General features: G+C 44.8%; 1 protein-coding gene across 2 annotated transcripts; it reads right to left on the bottom strand.

The window, feature by feature from the left end:
* Positions 1 to 14,412, bottom strand: sapcd2 (suppressor APC domain containing 2). Of its 2 annotated transcripts, none has more exons than XM_071522354.1 (6): positions 13,462 to 14,412; positions 7,250 to 7,383; positions 3,622 to 3,768; positions 3,147 to 3,248; positions 2,344 to 2,457; positions 1 to 2,163 (listed from the first exon to the last, which is right to left on the bottom strand). In XM_071522354.1, the coding sequence occupies exons 1-6, from the start codon at positions 14,252 to 14,254 to the stop codon at positions 2,035 to 2,037; spliced, it is 1,419 nt and encodes a 472-aa protein (XP_071378455.1). In that variant the 5' UTR covers positions 14,255 to 14,412; the 3' UTR covers positions 1 to 2,034. The 2 variants fall into 2 exon arrangements, with proteins under 2 accessions (XP_071378455.1, XP_071378456.1); XM_071522355.1 differs by having other exon boundaries at positions 2,344 to 2,454.
* Between the last annotated feature and the right edge of the window lie 2,255 nt (positions 14,413 to 16,667).

Genomic DNA, 16,667 nt, shown 5'->3' with positions numbered 1-16,667 from the left:
TGTAATGTCAATTTGATTAATACTTTACGCATTGATTTGGCTTTAAACAATTTAAACAGCCTACTTACCCTGATACGATGCAATACATGGTAAAGGTCACAAGATAAAAACACACAGCAACGGAGCAATACAGATGGAGTCTCATACGACCACTTTAGCACCATTTGGTCATATTTTTTTTATTTTACAGTTCACTGGAAGCTGGAATACTCTTGATAGAAAGCAGAGGGGAAAGGGTTGCACTCACAAATAATGTAGTTTGAGCAGCAAGAGACATACAATCAAACAAGCGGGAAACAGACATCAACAGTATATACTGTAGCTACGTTATGTGCAGACATCCCAGCAGTACCATACAGTTCCATTACAAAACTACATATTTCTTTTCTACTGCCACTCACTAACTAAATATTCCTCTTGTAAACTTGTGGATGTCTAAGTGTTTTTTACAATACGGTACAGAAACCATCCACTTCCAGCCTGTTGCTGCTTTAGAGAGACACTTGTGAGGACCAAAGGGCACCAACTTCTGTGGTAACGTTTAATCTTCAGGTTTCAAACAGAAATCTCTTCAGAATAGCGATTATTTAGAACTGAAAAATATGAACCATGCTATGACGAAGGCTTCATGAGTAAAAAAAAAAAAAAAAAAAAAAAAGCATCCACTGTAAAGACGGGATGTGGCACTAGATAGCCAGTCTAGTGTTTTGTTTTTTGTTTTTTTGTGACGTGACATGACATCAGAGGTCTGTCAACCGAAGATCCCACTCTGCAGCACTTCAGTCTGAGCCTTCCCAGTCCGGTCCGGTCCAGTGGTGCCGTGACCCTGAGCTGGGGATCAACTGGGCTCCAACACATTCACCATGTGCACCATCCTCCTCAAGTCTCTTCCACGTGCAAACTTCTCTCATCCATCTCCTCCACTACATCTCATCGGCTTCTAGGCTGCTCTCCCATCAGTTTTTTTTTTCAGTGTTTGAAACAATTGTCTCAAAGTTCAGGCAAAGGTTATGACATCAAACATGCTGCTATACTAATAAAAACACTGTTCTACTCACTTGTACAGGTGACATCCTATAGCTAGATCCTCTGTCTCACAGTGTTTGAAATAAAACACTCTACAAACCGCCAAGTGTCCCACTGTCAGGAAAACAGATATTATTAATATCAATCAGTTACATTACTTCTAAAACACGCAAGTGGGGAAATATTGAAAGACATGGGCTGAATGTAGGCGATTGGGGTCAAAGCACCTGAAATAAAGACTAATAAAAACATGATTGATAGGTCACAGCAAGCAGGTGCAGTTGGTGATTTACTTTCTTATTCAACAATACGAATGTGCCATATAATTCCAATGGAAATCACTCCACCCACCGTCTTTGTACAATAGTTTTTGGGAGACAAAGGTCTAGGTCAAAGTCCATGTTTTCCTGTTGCCTACACAGTGCAGGGTCGGGAGTGAAAATACTCTTCTGGGAGTGTTAAAGTCTGGTTTCATTCTTGAGATCCAGCAGATGCCGTTATCCTTCAAGTAATGAAGCGAGGAGATCTCAGCAGCTTCTCAGCAGCTTCTCGGTAGTGTTAGTGGTAGTTCCAGGCTTTCAGCTTGGTGGGAGTGTAGGCGGCATCGGTAGGAAAGGGGGGAGGCAACAACTAACAGGATCTTGGATCCCAGGGCAGCTGGACCCGGACTTGGAGTGTTCACTTCTAGGCGGTGCATGTTTTGTTTTGGGGTGGAGTGGTTACATATTGCAGTCTGGGGTCTTACGATGGAGCGGCTAAAGGTGCTAAAGTGGTCAGTCGGGTAAACAAGGGTCCTGCCGCGCTGAGCTTGTCAGACAGGATCGCTTCAGTCTTATTAAAAGTTTGCTCCAGATGAGACTGGAGACCAGCGCAGGTACTATATAAATCGACATCAAATCGCGATGTAATGTTTGTATCACATTTTGTTGGTGATGGTTGTAACGCGGTTGAATAGCGGCCATTTCACAGCTGAAACATGGTGATATTATGGTGTCGTGTCTAGCAGAACTAGATGAAGGTGGAGTCCATGGTGCTGGCGTCTTGCGTGCTGCGGGCCCGAGCCTCAAACAGCTGTTTTATCAAGGCCGACTTCTCTTGCTCCAGCTGCGTGATCCGCTCGCTCTTCTCTGTCACCTCCTTGATGAAAAAGAAGACGAGAGGAGAGATGGAGTGGGTTAAATGCACACTGCCAAAGGTGGAGTTCACTGGAAGCAAAAGTACTTTGATGCAACTTCAAAAAAAAATGTCAGTAATGAAGTGTAAGCTATTAGTGACTTATATATATATACTGTATAGACTGTATTGCATGTGATTTACCTGTGTGAGGAGACGGTTCTGGTCCTTCAGTCTCTGGATGGCTTGTGGCGGAGCTGGAGGCTGGGAGCTGGAGGAGACAGCTGTCGTCTGAGCACCAGAGGAAGGGAACGACTGCTGAGAGAGAAGAGGAACCACTGTTCAAGGAAAAGTCCACCTTCAGATACTCTTACACTGTTAGATATCATCAATCTGTGATGTTCAGTACATTCAAGGAGTTACTTTGTGATGAAGTGTTGTCATTTACTCTTTTGCTGGACCCACTTTCCCTCAACGTGCCTCGTCTACTTCTACTTCAGCTAGTTATTTCCTGCATTTCCCAGAATGCCTTTCAACCGCCCCCAGAGAACATGCCTGGACTTGTTGCGTTCAGCTGTGGGTTCTGAGGGACTGACACCAAAACCTGACGATTACAGTTGATGTTTTAAATGGCTAAACTTTTTTCTCCTATCACACTCCATTGTAGCTGCGTTGGAAATGACGTCATGTTGTCTAGGTTGGACAGTTATCCAGTAATAAGAAAAACAGAAATGGGCCCAGAAATGCAAAGTACATCACCAACAGCTGTATTCTAACAGTGTTAAAGTGTTTTGTTTTTTTATTTTAAAACTGCTCGTTATGGATTTCACTCTTAAAGGAAACTGTTTCTTAAATTCCTGGAATCCAAATTTTCCTGTAAATTCCTCTTCTTATCATTGGACAGCGAGGAACGCTTGACAAAGTTTGATCACCTCGACCATTACGTGTTATTAGACCCATCACGGGTAAAACTACCCTATGTGGAGCCTACAGTCTGTAACACTCACCATCCCAGTGCAGGAAATGAGGTCATTAAGGCAGCGGTTGACTTCCTGCAGTTTGGGAATTAGAACATTCATGCGACTCTGGTTGGCTTCTGTGAAGAAATCCTGGCAGGCGAGAAAGATACAAAGACATATGAAATTCAAGAAAGTTGTTCAAGACCTGAAAAGTATTATGAGAAGGAGGTGAGGGGTGATGAAGGTTTGGTGAAAAAGGGGTACATTTAAATGCTGTTTCGTTGGGAAGTGTTTTTAAATTGATAAATATTCATATTCAGTCAATTCATAGATCACTGAGAATGTTCAGATTTCAGTTATTAGCAATTAAGGAAGTATTTGTCTGTTCAAAACCAGTGCAGAAGAAAAAGTCAATGAAAATCTCCAGTGAATATCCACTTTCAAGAATTAGTGGTTTCAATAAATCCCATGATAAATCCCACTTCCACTAGTTTCACCCGGGTCCAGTCTACAGTGTACTGACCGTGCAGTGGGTGCTCTGGCCGACCTGCCGCTGTCTCTCTGTGACATTGTGGATTTGGCCCTGGTACCAGTCCCTGGCCCGCTCCACCACCTCCAGGCCCGCCAGCAGGGAGTCCTTCTCCTGCTCCAGCTCCTTCATTTGCTTCAACTGGGTGAGTTGAGAAGGAGGGAATTGAGTCAGGAGAATATGTGGGAGGAGAGTGAAAAGGGGGATAGGAAAAGGGAGAAAGAGGAAGAGGAAAGAGGAAAGAAGAAAAGAAAGAAAAACTTGATTAACAACTACAACGGACCGGCCTGAAGTCCATTCCTGTATGATCACTTTACATACCAGACATCATAAAAACAAACTTGATTTATGTATTTTCCATGCCATCACTAACAAAGCCTGCTGATCTCTGCCAAGATCAAATGAAACCATGTATTCTGGTTCTGCCAGTACTTTGCATGGTAGACAAACTCCAATCTTTTCACATGGGCATCTGCGGCAACCTCTTTTGTGCTGGTGGAGACAATGGCGCCATACCAATTGTGCCTGACTCTCACCCCATCCTGAACAGAGACAATGTTTAGAGGAGCAATCAGTCCAGTGTCATGGCAACCGCGCAGCAACCTAAGAATGGGGTAAACAAGCGGACCCACTTCAGTCATGGCCACCCTAGTGTGTGTGTGTTTATGTGTGTGTGTGTGTGTGTGAAAGAGAGAGAGAGAGAGAGAGAAGAGAGAGAGAAATGTATGACAGAAAGTGTGTGTGTGTTTCTGTGTGTGTGTGAAAGAGAGAGAGAGAGAGAGAGAGAGAGAGAGAGAGAGAGAGAGAGAGAGAGAGAGAGAGAGAGAGAGAAACCAGAGAGAGAGATGTGTGACAGAAAGTGTGTGTGTGTGTGTGTGTGTGTGTGTGTGTGTGTGTGTGTGTGTGTGTGTGTGTGTGTGCATCCCAGCCAGCCTGCATTGAGTTGTGCTGACCAGGCTGTCCGTGCGGCACCCTGCCACAGCCCAGGCCCCACCGCTGGCATTCAGCCACCTGGTGTGTCATCTTTCTCTCCACCCATCCCTCCATCCTCCCGTTCCCCCTGCCTCTAAATACATTCCACAGCTCGCCAAAACACAGTCATACACAGCGATACATGTCCCAACAGCATTACATGACACGGGGCAGTGTGTTACCGAAGTATACCGATCCCGGACAAGGGGTCGCAGGAACCAAACTCAAACCTGTTAATGCATATTTAACAGATTTACGGCCCTTTCACACACAGAATGAAGAGGGGATGAGAGAGAAAGAGAGAGAGAGAGCACACACAGGAAGCGAGGGAGGGGGTGGAGGGGGGGTCCGTGCCTAGAATGAAGCATGACCCAGTGTCAGGCTGGAGGATTGTGTGGTGGGCCGCAGCAAAGGCAAATCGGCTATTTTAAAGGGGAGCAGAGGGGGAAAATCCACACAAGGGAGAACAAGGGAGGGAACGGAACAGTAAATGATAAATTTATGGAAAGTAAAGTTATGGAAATGTGTGCGTGTGCGGTGTCCTTGTCCCAGCTGGCTGAATGAACCCACACCATGAATACACACACACAAAACAGAACAATAACATGACACCGCTTAGCTAAAAACACAAAGACCAATATAATGGCCTTTCAACCTTAATCTACAAAGCAACACCAAACGGCACGCTCCGCACCTTGAAGTCCTCCAATAACACAAGCAGTTACCAACAAGTTAGAGCCAATAAACAAGGAGCTACGTCCCTAAAACCAGCACAGATACAGAGTGGATAGTGTCCTATCCAACATGAACTTGATGACATGTGTTTATCTCACCTTTTTCTCTTCAATCTCAAAGTTATATACTGAAACAACCTGATGCACATCTGCTCAAACACACTCCAACACAAACCGTCTCAGAGAGCAAATTTAACTAACTGCCAGTAATCTCATGTCCATGCCATCCTCTCCCACCTCTTCCCTCTCTCGCTCTCTCTCTCTCTCTCTCTCCCCCTCTCCCTCCCTCCCTCCTCCCCCTTCTATCGCTCTCTTCTGTTTTGCTATCCTACTCACCCAGAGGAAAAACTGCAGGGCCTTGCTGCTGTAGAGGCTGCTGCTGAGGGGGATGAAGACAGTAGTGTAGGCGGCCCAGACAGCTGTCCAGGCCGGGCCGGGCCGGCCGAGCGAGTCCCCTGCTTCCACCAGGCCCCTGGGCCCAACCCGGCTCACTACCATCAGGGCAGCAGCAGGCCAAGTCGGCCAGGGGGTGGGAGGGACAGAGGGGGAGGGGGGGAGGAGAGGGGCAGGGAGGGAGGGAGGGAGGGAGGGAGGGTGAAGGAGGGGAGTCAGTCAGGCAGCCTCTCCAAGAAACAGAAAGAGGAGAGAAAGAAAGAGGTCAAGGAAGAAAGACAGAGACGGCAACAGAAATAGGGACAGAAAGACAGAGAAAAGGCAAAGCCAGAGAGAATGGGAAATGGTGAGGCAGGGGGAGAGACAGAGAGTGAGGGAGAGGGCGAGAAGGGAGGCATGAGCACAGGACTGGAGAGTAGGAGGGGCAGAGAGAGGGAGGGGGCAGGGAGCGGAGGGGTGGGAGGGGAATGTGGGGGCCAATAGAAAGTGAAACAGAGGGCAGCCTGCACTAGGCAGACCATCGTTCTGGTATTTTCACGTTTCCATTATTTACTTTTCTACATAAATAAAATGTTTATTGATAGGAAAAGGCACAAGCCCTGAAATATCCAACCAGACTAAAGATCGTCAGAGTCTTAGTCTTAAAAAAAACTCTGTCTGTCTGAAGGTCTGCAATAGTGATCCTCTGCTCTCTCACCCAACTCAAGAAGCAACAACTAAAAAAAAAAAAAAGGTACTAATTGAAAAATCACGCTAAAGTTTAATGACATAACCTCGGGTCTCATATAAAGGCAGTAAACACAAACTTGTGGGAGTTATCAGAATTAATTAATTAACACTGACTATGTTTAAGGTCTTATTCGGGTTTAGTTGTTTACATGGACCTTTGATTCCTTGTGATTAAATCTCCCTGTTGCCATAACTAAACAAATTAACAGAATATTCCTGTCCACCTGCAGTGTCCCATCCACAGATGGGACGGTCTGCCAGCAAAAAAGTGTAAAAAGGTGCGACTGCCAGCTACACTCTTTGACTCAGCAGTAGGTTACTTCCAACACAGGGGAAGGAAATGATGATCACAATAGTTAGAGTCATAGTAATAGTAAGTTCTGCTTGTCAGCAGGTTTTTGTTGACATCAAAATGCCCATAATGTTGTGGGAGTGAATTTGCGAAGACAGCGTAAACGAAAAGTGAAAGGAGTAAGATGTTTCCATGCCACAGTAACCTGTTTAGTATGGGAGTAAGCCAGGCATCTTAACTAGGTTTCTCTCATAATCAGAGTATGAGCTGGACCCGGTTGTTCTAACACAGTTATGATGTTTACATGTCGACCCCGGTTAGTTGAACAACCGGGTTAAGAACAGAATTCTCCGTCTATGTAAACGTTGTGATTGACATATAGCCATGTTTCTCACAAAGGCAGGAATGAGGCTAAAGCACAGGCACGAAACACACTGTGCATAGACTCTCTTTTCGTTAGTGTGTGCGTGGTGTGTGTGTGTGTGTGCACATGTGTACCAACCATTCCGTAGTCCACGCCATTGGATATGGTGTGCCGCCTCTGCTCATCCCGACTCCGCCCGTGCCGCCTGGAGCCGCCAGTAAATCCTGTAGCTGATTCACTCTGAGATCTTGGTAAACCTGATTCCACAACACCTAGACAAAGGAGAGAGCAGAGACATTTCAAATCAGTTTCAGCACAACAGTGGAGTCAGGAATGCAGCCGGTAATTACTGGTTTTACGCATCCCAAGTTTAAATGGGAACCTGCTGAGAATAATGTATGTTAACATTGTAGGAAAATATGTACATTGTGCAATCCTTTTTTGAATACATCATATAGTCTGACTCACTCTATTCAGTTTGTTTAAAAGATACTCAAATGTTGTTAATGAAAAACATTGAACAACTGGTAAGCAGTAGGATAAAAACAGGTCATGGAGAGTGAAAAAAATAAATAAAAATATGTATATGTTCTTTTGAACAGCACAGATGACACTCAAACCTTCCTGTATATGGCAAAAAGAGGAGCTTGATTGCTCTGACAACTTTATTTGCCCTTAGGGGACAAATAAAGTTGAAACCTGAACTTGAACAATTAGTGATGTTGATGTGATGAAGGCATGGGTCACATAAACACCGTCATCTAATTATGTGGCCTCACTTAAAGCTATATTTTGAATATTATTGTTATGATTAAGACATGTGGATGCAACATTAGTTGCATTACTGGAGGTGTTGTTTGGACATGTAAACACCATACTCCAGGTATGTCCATCTGTTTTTCACAAGCTCAGACACTTGATGTGTTTTTTGTTAGATAGTTTTCATTTACATCCAGCCTTTATGCCTGAAGTCTCAACACCGGATTGGGTTACATAATAGCAACAGATATACCTGCTGCAATATAACTGAAAGGTAAAACAGGAGGGAAATGATTGATGCTTGTCTCCTATAGAAGATAAAGAAAAATGAGGGAGAAATGCAAAGTGTAGGAGCAGGTGGTGAGGAAGAGAACTTAAGAGGAATATGAAAAGAAGAAGTTCTAAGAAGCACAGCTGGTGAACTAGGAAACTGTTAGAACAAAAAACATTTCCTCATGTGCAAGCCCAGGACACAAACCCAGGAGGCCAAATGCAACGTCCAGGCTAAAACCATAGCGGTCCAAGCCGAGACCCAAGCCACTAGATCACTAGACTGGCAGTATATACAAATACTCAAGACTACCGATTCTCTCCCCACTTCTGCCTCCTCTGCCTGTGTTTGTTGTGTCCAGGACATTTCTGGGCAGTAACCTTCGTCTGGTTAATAGAACAGAGAGCAGAAAGAGAGAGAGTACCCAGAGGAAGGAGAGTGAAGGGATTCAGACAGTGAAGAGATGAAACTCTTAAGAAGACAATGATAAAATACGTCTAAAATAAAAAAAAATAACCTAACCTCACCTGACCTAAAACACATAAAACCCAACCTAACTTAACCCATACCTCACCTTACATAACATAAAACAAACAACATACTGTAAAACATAACCTAACCACATAACATAACATAAATAATTACAGCAATGACACACAGAACCACATCAGTCAGGTCTTCCAGGCTCCTCTTCCACACAACTGTCCTCCAGACCCCAACTCGACCCCCTTGACTCTCTCGGACCACACCATGCTTTTATCCTCCAGACCCCAATTCAAGCTCCAGGCCTCACATCATGCTGCCTGCCTCCCTTTCTCCATTTCAAGACGCCTCCCTGCACCCACACCAGGCTGCCATCAGACTATCCTCCAGCTCTACTTTAAGCTGTGTCTCTGGGTCAACACCAAGCTGCCATCCAGACTGTCCTCCAGCTCTGCTTCCAGCTGCCTCTTTGAACAAACACTGGGATTCCTTCCAGGCTCCACTGCAGCCAGCCTCTGTGGGATCGTACCTAACTGTCTTCAAAACCCCACCACCGGATGTCTACATCCAGTTGTCCTCTAGGCCCAAAGTAAGCTGCCCACTGGGTAAATTTATGTTGATCAGCCTACTATGCAGGATATTACTGCTTAAAACATTTTTAAATGACCACACTTTATTACCACTTCACTAGACTGGCAATATATACAAATACTCATGACTACCGATTCTCTCTCCCCTTCTGCATCCTCTGCCTGTGTTTGTTGTGCTCAGGACATTTCGGGGCGGTAACCTTCGTCTGTGTTGGCAGGTGTGGTACGTTCAAGACAACTGGGAAACTTCCCACTTGGAATTTCCTTCTTCCCTCCTCAGAGCGTTAAAGTGGTTGAGGTAGGAACAATATGGACGCCTGAAAGAACGTTTCGTTTGTTTGGCTGCTTTCAGAGCAGCAAAAGCAATGGAATAGCTGTTGTACATCGCTCACAAAAAGCACATGAAGAGGAGGTGGGACGGTGCGTGGAGGCAGCCACAATTTGACTGTACACACACAGGCAAAACAGCATGTAGCGTGGGGGGGAGGCCTGCATAGTGTGCCTTTAAAAGATGTCTACATGGTCATAGACGTCTAGGCTAAAATGAGGCTACATATGGTTTAAAAGTGAAAGTTTATTAGACATCTACATCTTAGACTACATCTTTTGGGCTACAAAAATAAAGCATCATTTTGTACATATTCTCTTCTGGTGCATATTTTTGATAATTACAGCTGTTTACGCATTGTTTAAATATGTAATAATGTATTTTCTACTTGGTCTAAAACTGGGTTTTACATTGCCAAAAAGATCCTGAGCTATATGAGAGCTAAAGCATAGATGTGTATTACTCTGCCTCTTACAGCCAACATCAGGCTGCCTTCCAGCCCCGTGTCAGGCTGTTTCCCTGGATGCCTTCAGGACTGTCCTCAGGGCCCCAGTACAAAATGAAAAATGAAAAAAGTGAAAAGAAAAATGTCTTGTGTTTGCATGGGTTATTGGAAAAATAAATGTACCAAAGAAACGTGAACTCCTCCTGATTTTTACACCCTAACAAAGTTTGATCAAGTGCTTCTAAATCAGCGCCTGAACTAGCAAATGTAAATGTAATTTTATTTGGGTAAATGTTTAAATGTCTGTAAACATACACTGAAAAAGAACACCAGTGAGAGACAGAAATGAGAGACAATGTATTACTTTGACCTGATAATGCATACATTTGGTTTGCCGATGTATACCACAGGAGGGAGCCGTATTCAGCAAATATTTCTGGTATCAGCAAAGCAAGATTGCATTGCATGGTGCACACTGAAAACATGAGGACAAATGATGTAAAAACAGTAATATTTTAAAAATACAGAGGAGACCAAAAAAAAAAAATTTTAATCATCTAGTAAATAATTTCTGTCAGTGCTTTCATCAAAACTTCCTTGTTAATGTGCAACCAAATATGGTTCCTGGAGGCGTGGGAGGGTTCGTGCTGCAGGACAACTCCCTCAGAGAAAAGAAAGATGAGAGAAAAGAAGAAAAGAAAGATGGCTGTGGAGCAAATCCATCAGCAGGAGGAAGTAGCAAGCTGTGCCAAGGCCGTCTCTCAGGCAAAACAGGGTCAGGGGAAGAACTGGGAAGGTGTGAAGAAGAAGAAACTTGGCTGGAGTGGGGTGTGGATTCATTACAGGTGGAACCTACTGTATGATGTGAGGATCTTTTTCCCCAAAATCTCAGTCAATGGGTGGATGAATACCCTGCCTGTCCCTTATGTTCAGACATAGCTATTCGTAGTCCATACTATGTCAGGATGTAAAAATCTGTGCTTTTGTGCATCATTCTTTTTAACAACTGTACTGATGCTCGCCCTGGATTACGGCACAAAGATTTGTTACATCACATTCTGTGTTTTGGTGAATGCTAAATCTCTTTTTTGCCAGTATTGAGAAAATATTCCTCACAGTTCTGACTGCCATTTTCAGGGTTCCCACACCTTTTCACGGATGAAATTATAACACTTTACAAATATCCATGACCAATTTTTAATGAGACTGAATTAAAAAGTAACCAACAATTACACGAACTTTAAGCATTACTTTGTTTTTCACTGTTTTTGTGACATGTGACAGTATTCAAGAAAACAGTAAATAAATAAATAACTTCACAAATAAAATTTCATGACTTTTCCAAAACATTTCTCCCTTTTATCACTTTTCATAACTTCTCCAGGCCTGGAAAAAACTACTTTAGACTGGCTACTTTTTTACAGCTATGTGCATTGCTCCATGTGCAGGTGATCTCATGTAGCTGATCATTACAGACTGATAAGGAATGGGTTCCTCCTATTCAATCCTTGTGAGCATCATGTAACAGAATGATAAGAGAGAGAGCATGACTCGCTGCATGCACTTTAATAAGTAGTACTGGTATCAAAGTCCAACACCTTTCCCAAAAACCAAGAGAGAAATTGAAAGCGAGCAAGAGAGGCCGTGCTTGGTGATGATGTCCAGAGGGGTGAGGAGGATTTCACCGCTGTCGTGCCTCAGTGAGCCCGGGCCTGTCTGCTGTAATCTGGCCTAATCCAGCAGGGTTTGGCTGCATGTGAGAGATTACAGCGTGGACACTGCTCGCCTATCTATCTATCTATCTATCTATCCCAACGAACGCCAGCTCTGTCCTGAGTGCAAGTGATGTAAGTAGTCAAGGCCCCCGGGGGCTGAGAGAGAGAGAGAGAGAGATGGGGAGAGACAGAGAGACAGAGAGACAGCGAGAGAGAGAAAGAGAGAGAGAGGGAGTGAGAGAGAGAGACGGAGAGATGTGTCACACTTATAGCTCCAGACAGGCCTGGCTATAGAGATCAGGCAAACTCTGACAGACTCTTACAGTTGTGTGTGTGTGTGTGTGTGTGTGTGTGTGTGTGTGTGTGTGTGTGTGTGTGTGTGTGCGTGCGTGTGTGACAGAGAGCGAGAGAGAGAGAGAGAGAGAAAAATGAAATGTATGTGTATGCTTGTTTGCGTGAGAGGAAGAAAGAACGAGAGCGAGCCTGTTTGACAGCCTGTACATACTGTATGAACGAGATAATGAGCAGCAACACGGGCATTTCACCCACCTATAGGTGCACCAGGGCGACTCTAACTGAACACCTGGGTGCTCGTAAAACTGTCCGTCATCCCTTCCCCAGCCACAGAGCCACAGCAGGGAAGGCCAGGCTCCTCATCCCTCCACAGACCAGAACCCTCAAGAAAAAACTCTCCAGGAATTTCAGACATGATCTCTGACCTGATCGACAGATAACAACGGCAATTATTCAGTTAGGCGCCCCTCATTTGAGCAGAGGCATTCAAACGGCCTGTTTAAGCTGTGACATAATGCTGATACCCGAGTAGCGTGTTAGCAAAACCCCCAAATGACTCTTCTTGACCCCCGCTGGGATTCTGGCCAGGACTCTCCTTTAAAGTTAACGTTTTTACCTTCCCAAGACAGCAAACACTCGCACGCTTTTACGCCTGTCAGATGACAAATGCTGACACACACTCAGCAGACTGCGTGTGTGTGTGTGTGTGTATGTGTGTGTGTGTGTGAGCAAGCAAGCAAGCACGTGTGTGTACTGCATGGGTTGACGCATGCAGTGTATTTTTAAAATGCACTGCTAATCACAAGATTGCAGGGGATATATCAACACAAATATGCATGTAATTTGTTGATTTTCTTCTGGGAATACAGTCTTGAGTATATTCTGTTTTGTGATCTGACAGGACTGCAGGAGTTAATCAGCCTTTCATGACAAGACTCCTAAATGCTAAGTGGCCCCACTTCTGACTCATAATCTTACACACTGTTTGAGTGTCGAGTCAGGAGTTTCTCTTTATTTCAAGTCAGGTTCTCTTGTAATCCTTTAAGCCTTTTGACAACAACAGGAGCAAATCAACAAAGAGTCACAAACAAATAGAGCAGTTTGAGAGGACTGTGGTAAGTGGGATGGAAGCAGCTGTTTCATTAGGACTGACAGGGGTGTGCACGAGAGAGAGAGAGAGAGAGAGAGAGAGTCTGTTTGCAGTAGCTCAGGTGAGAGATGGTAACATTGGTATCAGGGCTCTGACAGTTTTAACCGTTTTAATGGGGACAGATAGTGACATATGAGTATTCCCTGAACTCACTGAACTGCATCTGCGCGCGCGCGCGCACACACACACACACACCAAAATCTATCTACAAGTGGCTCTGCGCCTATGAACAGCAAGGTCCTGAAATCCTATGCTAAATATCTTTGATTTTATTTATTTATGAGTATTATTTTTTAATGTTTTGGACAAACTTACTCGGTCTTTGGAGCTGCGGAGACTCCAGCGCGAGAGACTCAATGGTCCTCACCCGGCTCTGCTGTGGCACGGCTTGTTTGGCCACATGGACCGGGTCTGTCCGGTAACACCCGCCCTCCGGGACGCCGGGGACCCTCTCCAAACTCCGTCCGGACCTCTCGAAGCCCGCATTGTATCGCGATGGTCCGCACGCGGGGTACCCGCTCCCCTCCTCGGGCCTGGCCCGGCTCTGCAGGGAGGACGCCCGGTGCTGGGCGGTGTTGGTCACGTTGCTCGGCCCCAGCGGGCGGACTTTGTTTTCGACCCGCGTCCCGACGCTGCAGGTGGAGAGCGGGGCGGGTTTCTGCGGCGGGAGGTGCTGCTTCGCGTGCGGCTGTGCCTGCTGCGGGTGCACGGCAGCCTGGGCCTTGAAGTGATGGCTGTTCTCCGGGTTGAGCATCGAGTACCGCAGCCCCGCGACAAACCGCTCAAAGGTGAGGCAGCCATGCGGCGGGGCGACCCGCCTCAGGCAGCCCAGCACCCCGCCGGGCAGGTCCCGGGTGTCTGCGCCCTGCCAGCGGCTCTCGATCTCCGAGATGTGGACGAAGCCCCGTCCGCCGTCATCCAAAATGTCAAAGAGGGTCCTCAGACTGTGCAGAAACGCTTTGGGCAGGCCATCTGTTGAATACTCCGTCTCTTTGGGCTGCATTTTGACAGTTTTGCCCTGGAAGACTTCTTTTCTTGCGCCAATTCTACCATAAATTGCCGGTGGCCCGTTCAGTTTGCAGCCCTGGTCAGTCGCTATCAAAGCCATGAAGTTATCAATAATTTCCACTGAATGGCGATAAACTAAATCACACCAATACAACTTGGCTACCGCGTTCACATAAACCTACCTAGAATATCCAGAATAACCGAAACGAATACTTGCTTTTTGAATGGAAAAAACACGTATCCTTATGAAGATTTTGAAGATTTCCCCCCAAATCTTTCGTAGATTGTATCGTTTTCAGTGTCTACTTTCTCGCCGAAACTCTCTAACCCAGTTCTGCAGCTCTGCAATCCATGTACTTTCTTTTTTTTTTTTTTTTTTTTGTCAGGACCGCCCTTCAAATATCTGCGTGTGTGAGTCCTGGGACCCTGCCATTGGCCGCGGCGAGCAGCAGCTCAGCGCCCATTGGTGCAGGCCCGAGGAAGGCACCAGTTTGAGTTGTGCTTTTGTTATTACTAATGCCGAGACGTTATTCACCCTGAGATCCATACAGCCTGATATTAGACCCTCCACACAGCCAGGGTGTAGTGGTAAAGAAAGGTGTGGAAAAATACAAGCAACCCATTACCAATACAAACAAAAAGCAATTATATTTTCAGAAAAGCATTACTTTATGATTTTGTTTCCTTTAAAGACCCCTATCTTTATGAATCTGTTTGATATGAAGGGTTTAATTCCAGAACACTATAGCCTATCAATTTTGGTGGGGAAAAAAATGTTACATGAAATTGGCAGGCAATATTTGAAAAATGTCCTCAAAAAATGAAATATTTTATAAGCAATTGTCTTAACTCCTATGATGACTCCTAACTTCAATAGTAAAGACTGTGTTTAACTTTCATTCCAGCAGTCAATATGGGAGAGTAGGTGTCATGTTTTTTTTAAACTCATCATATTACTTGCTACAGTGAATACCAAGAATTTCTCCTAAAGACACGCCAGGCTGAAAGGTTCAGGTGGCTTCACCCTCCACTCCGCCCCTGCACACAAGTCGCAACTTGAATCTTAACTTCCACAGAGTCAAAATATCACAACAATTTCTGGCACTTCAGGGACACTTCTTTTCTTTTCTTTTCTGCTTCCCTTTCCTTTGCGGTGAGTCACGTCCAGAGAGAGAAACATTCAGCTCCTCGGCCCAGTTTGTCTCAAACGCTCTCTAATGTGCCCAGACTCGAATACTCGTCCCATTGCCATCCACAGAAACCTTATCAGTGATTAATGGTGAAGTTATTTAGTGTCACTGTCACAAAGATCTTTCTGTGATTCATTGCCTGCCTAACCGGTATTATTCAGTCATTTCTCCTGTCAGAATGGCTATTATATCACATGTTCTCACTTTAAATTCATCAAATGCTCTATATATATATATTTTTTTTACATTATTACAAAAGAGGCAGAAAGATGACACACACAATCAATTAATCCCCTCACAGGAAAAACATACATAGGGTTTCTCATCTCTCCCCCTTCCAATAACAATCAATCACATACCAGCTGTTATTGATAACACATTAATTTAATTGACTTACAGTGGGCCAGAGGGCATAATTCAATGGATTTGTTGCAGTGAAACACCCGATAACATGGAGTCAGAATATAGATTTAACCCAGGAGTTGCTTTGTTTTTTCCAATGGGGCTGGATTATCTATGTTGGAAACTGTATGTGTTTTTTGATTTCATGCATTGTGAGCCACTGTGGTTATATCACTGAGACAAAGTGGTGGAAAAGAGAAGGAAAGAAGAGCAAGGAGAAAGAAAGACAGAAATAAAGAAGGGGAGAGAGAGATAAAGATAGAGATGAAGAGCGAGAGAGAGAGAGAGGCTGTCCAGTAGGAGCTCAGCTCAGTCTGATCAGTAGACTCACAGGGTCAGACAACTGAGCGCTCAATCCCCCTCTTCTTCTCCTCTCTCGCTCTCTGTCTCTTGCTGTCACGCACATACACTGCTGCTGCACAAACCGACACACACACACACACACACACTCTGCACGAAGATGCTGTGCAGGGTTTTAAACCGTGTGTGCAAAGACCGGTCTGCACTGTTTGTTTTAGAAATATACCGAGCCTCAACTATACTGGCTGGGCAATCCTCTTGTTTAACACACACACACACACACACACACACATAAACACACAGTCCTTTGCCTCTTTATTTGCTCTCTGTTTCTCAGTCTGTCATTTTAGCAATATCACTGTGCATGTGACGGAGGATTTGAGAGCTGATTCAATACATTAGGGGTTTTTCTTTTTCTTTTTTGGAGGGGGGGGGGGGCTTCAAACCCTTCAAATCTTGGAGGTGTTAAATCAGATCTGAGTTACAGTGGGAGGACGAGAGCAAGCGAGAGTGGGGGTGGATTCAGACTGCATAGAGATGTAGAGAGAGAAAAAGAGAGAGAGAAAAAAAACATTAAATCAAAGCCAAAGTCCTCCCTTATTCAGAATGGCTTTACTATGA

Source organism: Centroberyx affinis, unplaced genomic scaffold, assembly GCF_046629955.1.
Source record: "Centroberyx affinis isolate AG114_WGS23_722 - 3 ecotype Tasmania unplaced genomic scaffold, CSIRO-AGI_Caff_v1 ptg000977l_1, whole genome shotgun sequence".
Taxonomy (NCBI): domain Eukaryota; kingdom Metazoa; phylum Chordata; class Actinopteri; order Beryciformes; family Berycidae; genus Centroberyx; species Centroberyx affinis.
Note: the sequence above shows the minus strand (reverse complement) of the source record. Positions and strands in the feature narration are given on the sequence as shown.

Bases quoted from the DNA above. Each gene is read 5' to 3' on its own strand.
- sapcd2 (XM_071522354.1), bottom strand. From the start codon at position 14,254: ATGGCTTTGATAGCGACTGACCAGGGCTGCAAACTGAACGGGCCACCG. The intron at 3,769-7,249 runs GTTGGTACACAT...CAACTCACCCAG, and splicing joins ATGGCGTGGACTACGGAATG to TTGAAGCAAATGAAGGAGCT. The intron at 2,458-3,146 runs GTGAGTGTTACA...CTTCTCTCTCAG, and splicing joins TCATTTCCTGCACTGGGATG to CAGTCGTTCCCTTCCTCTGG.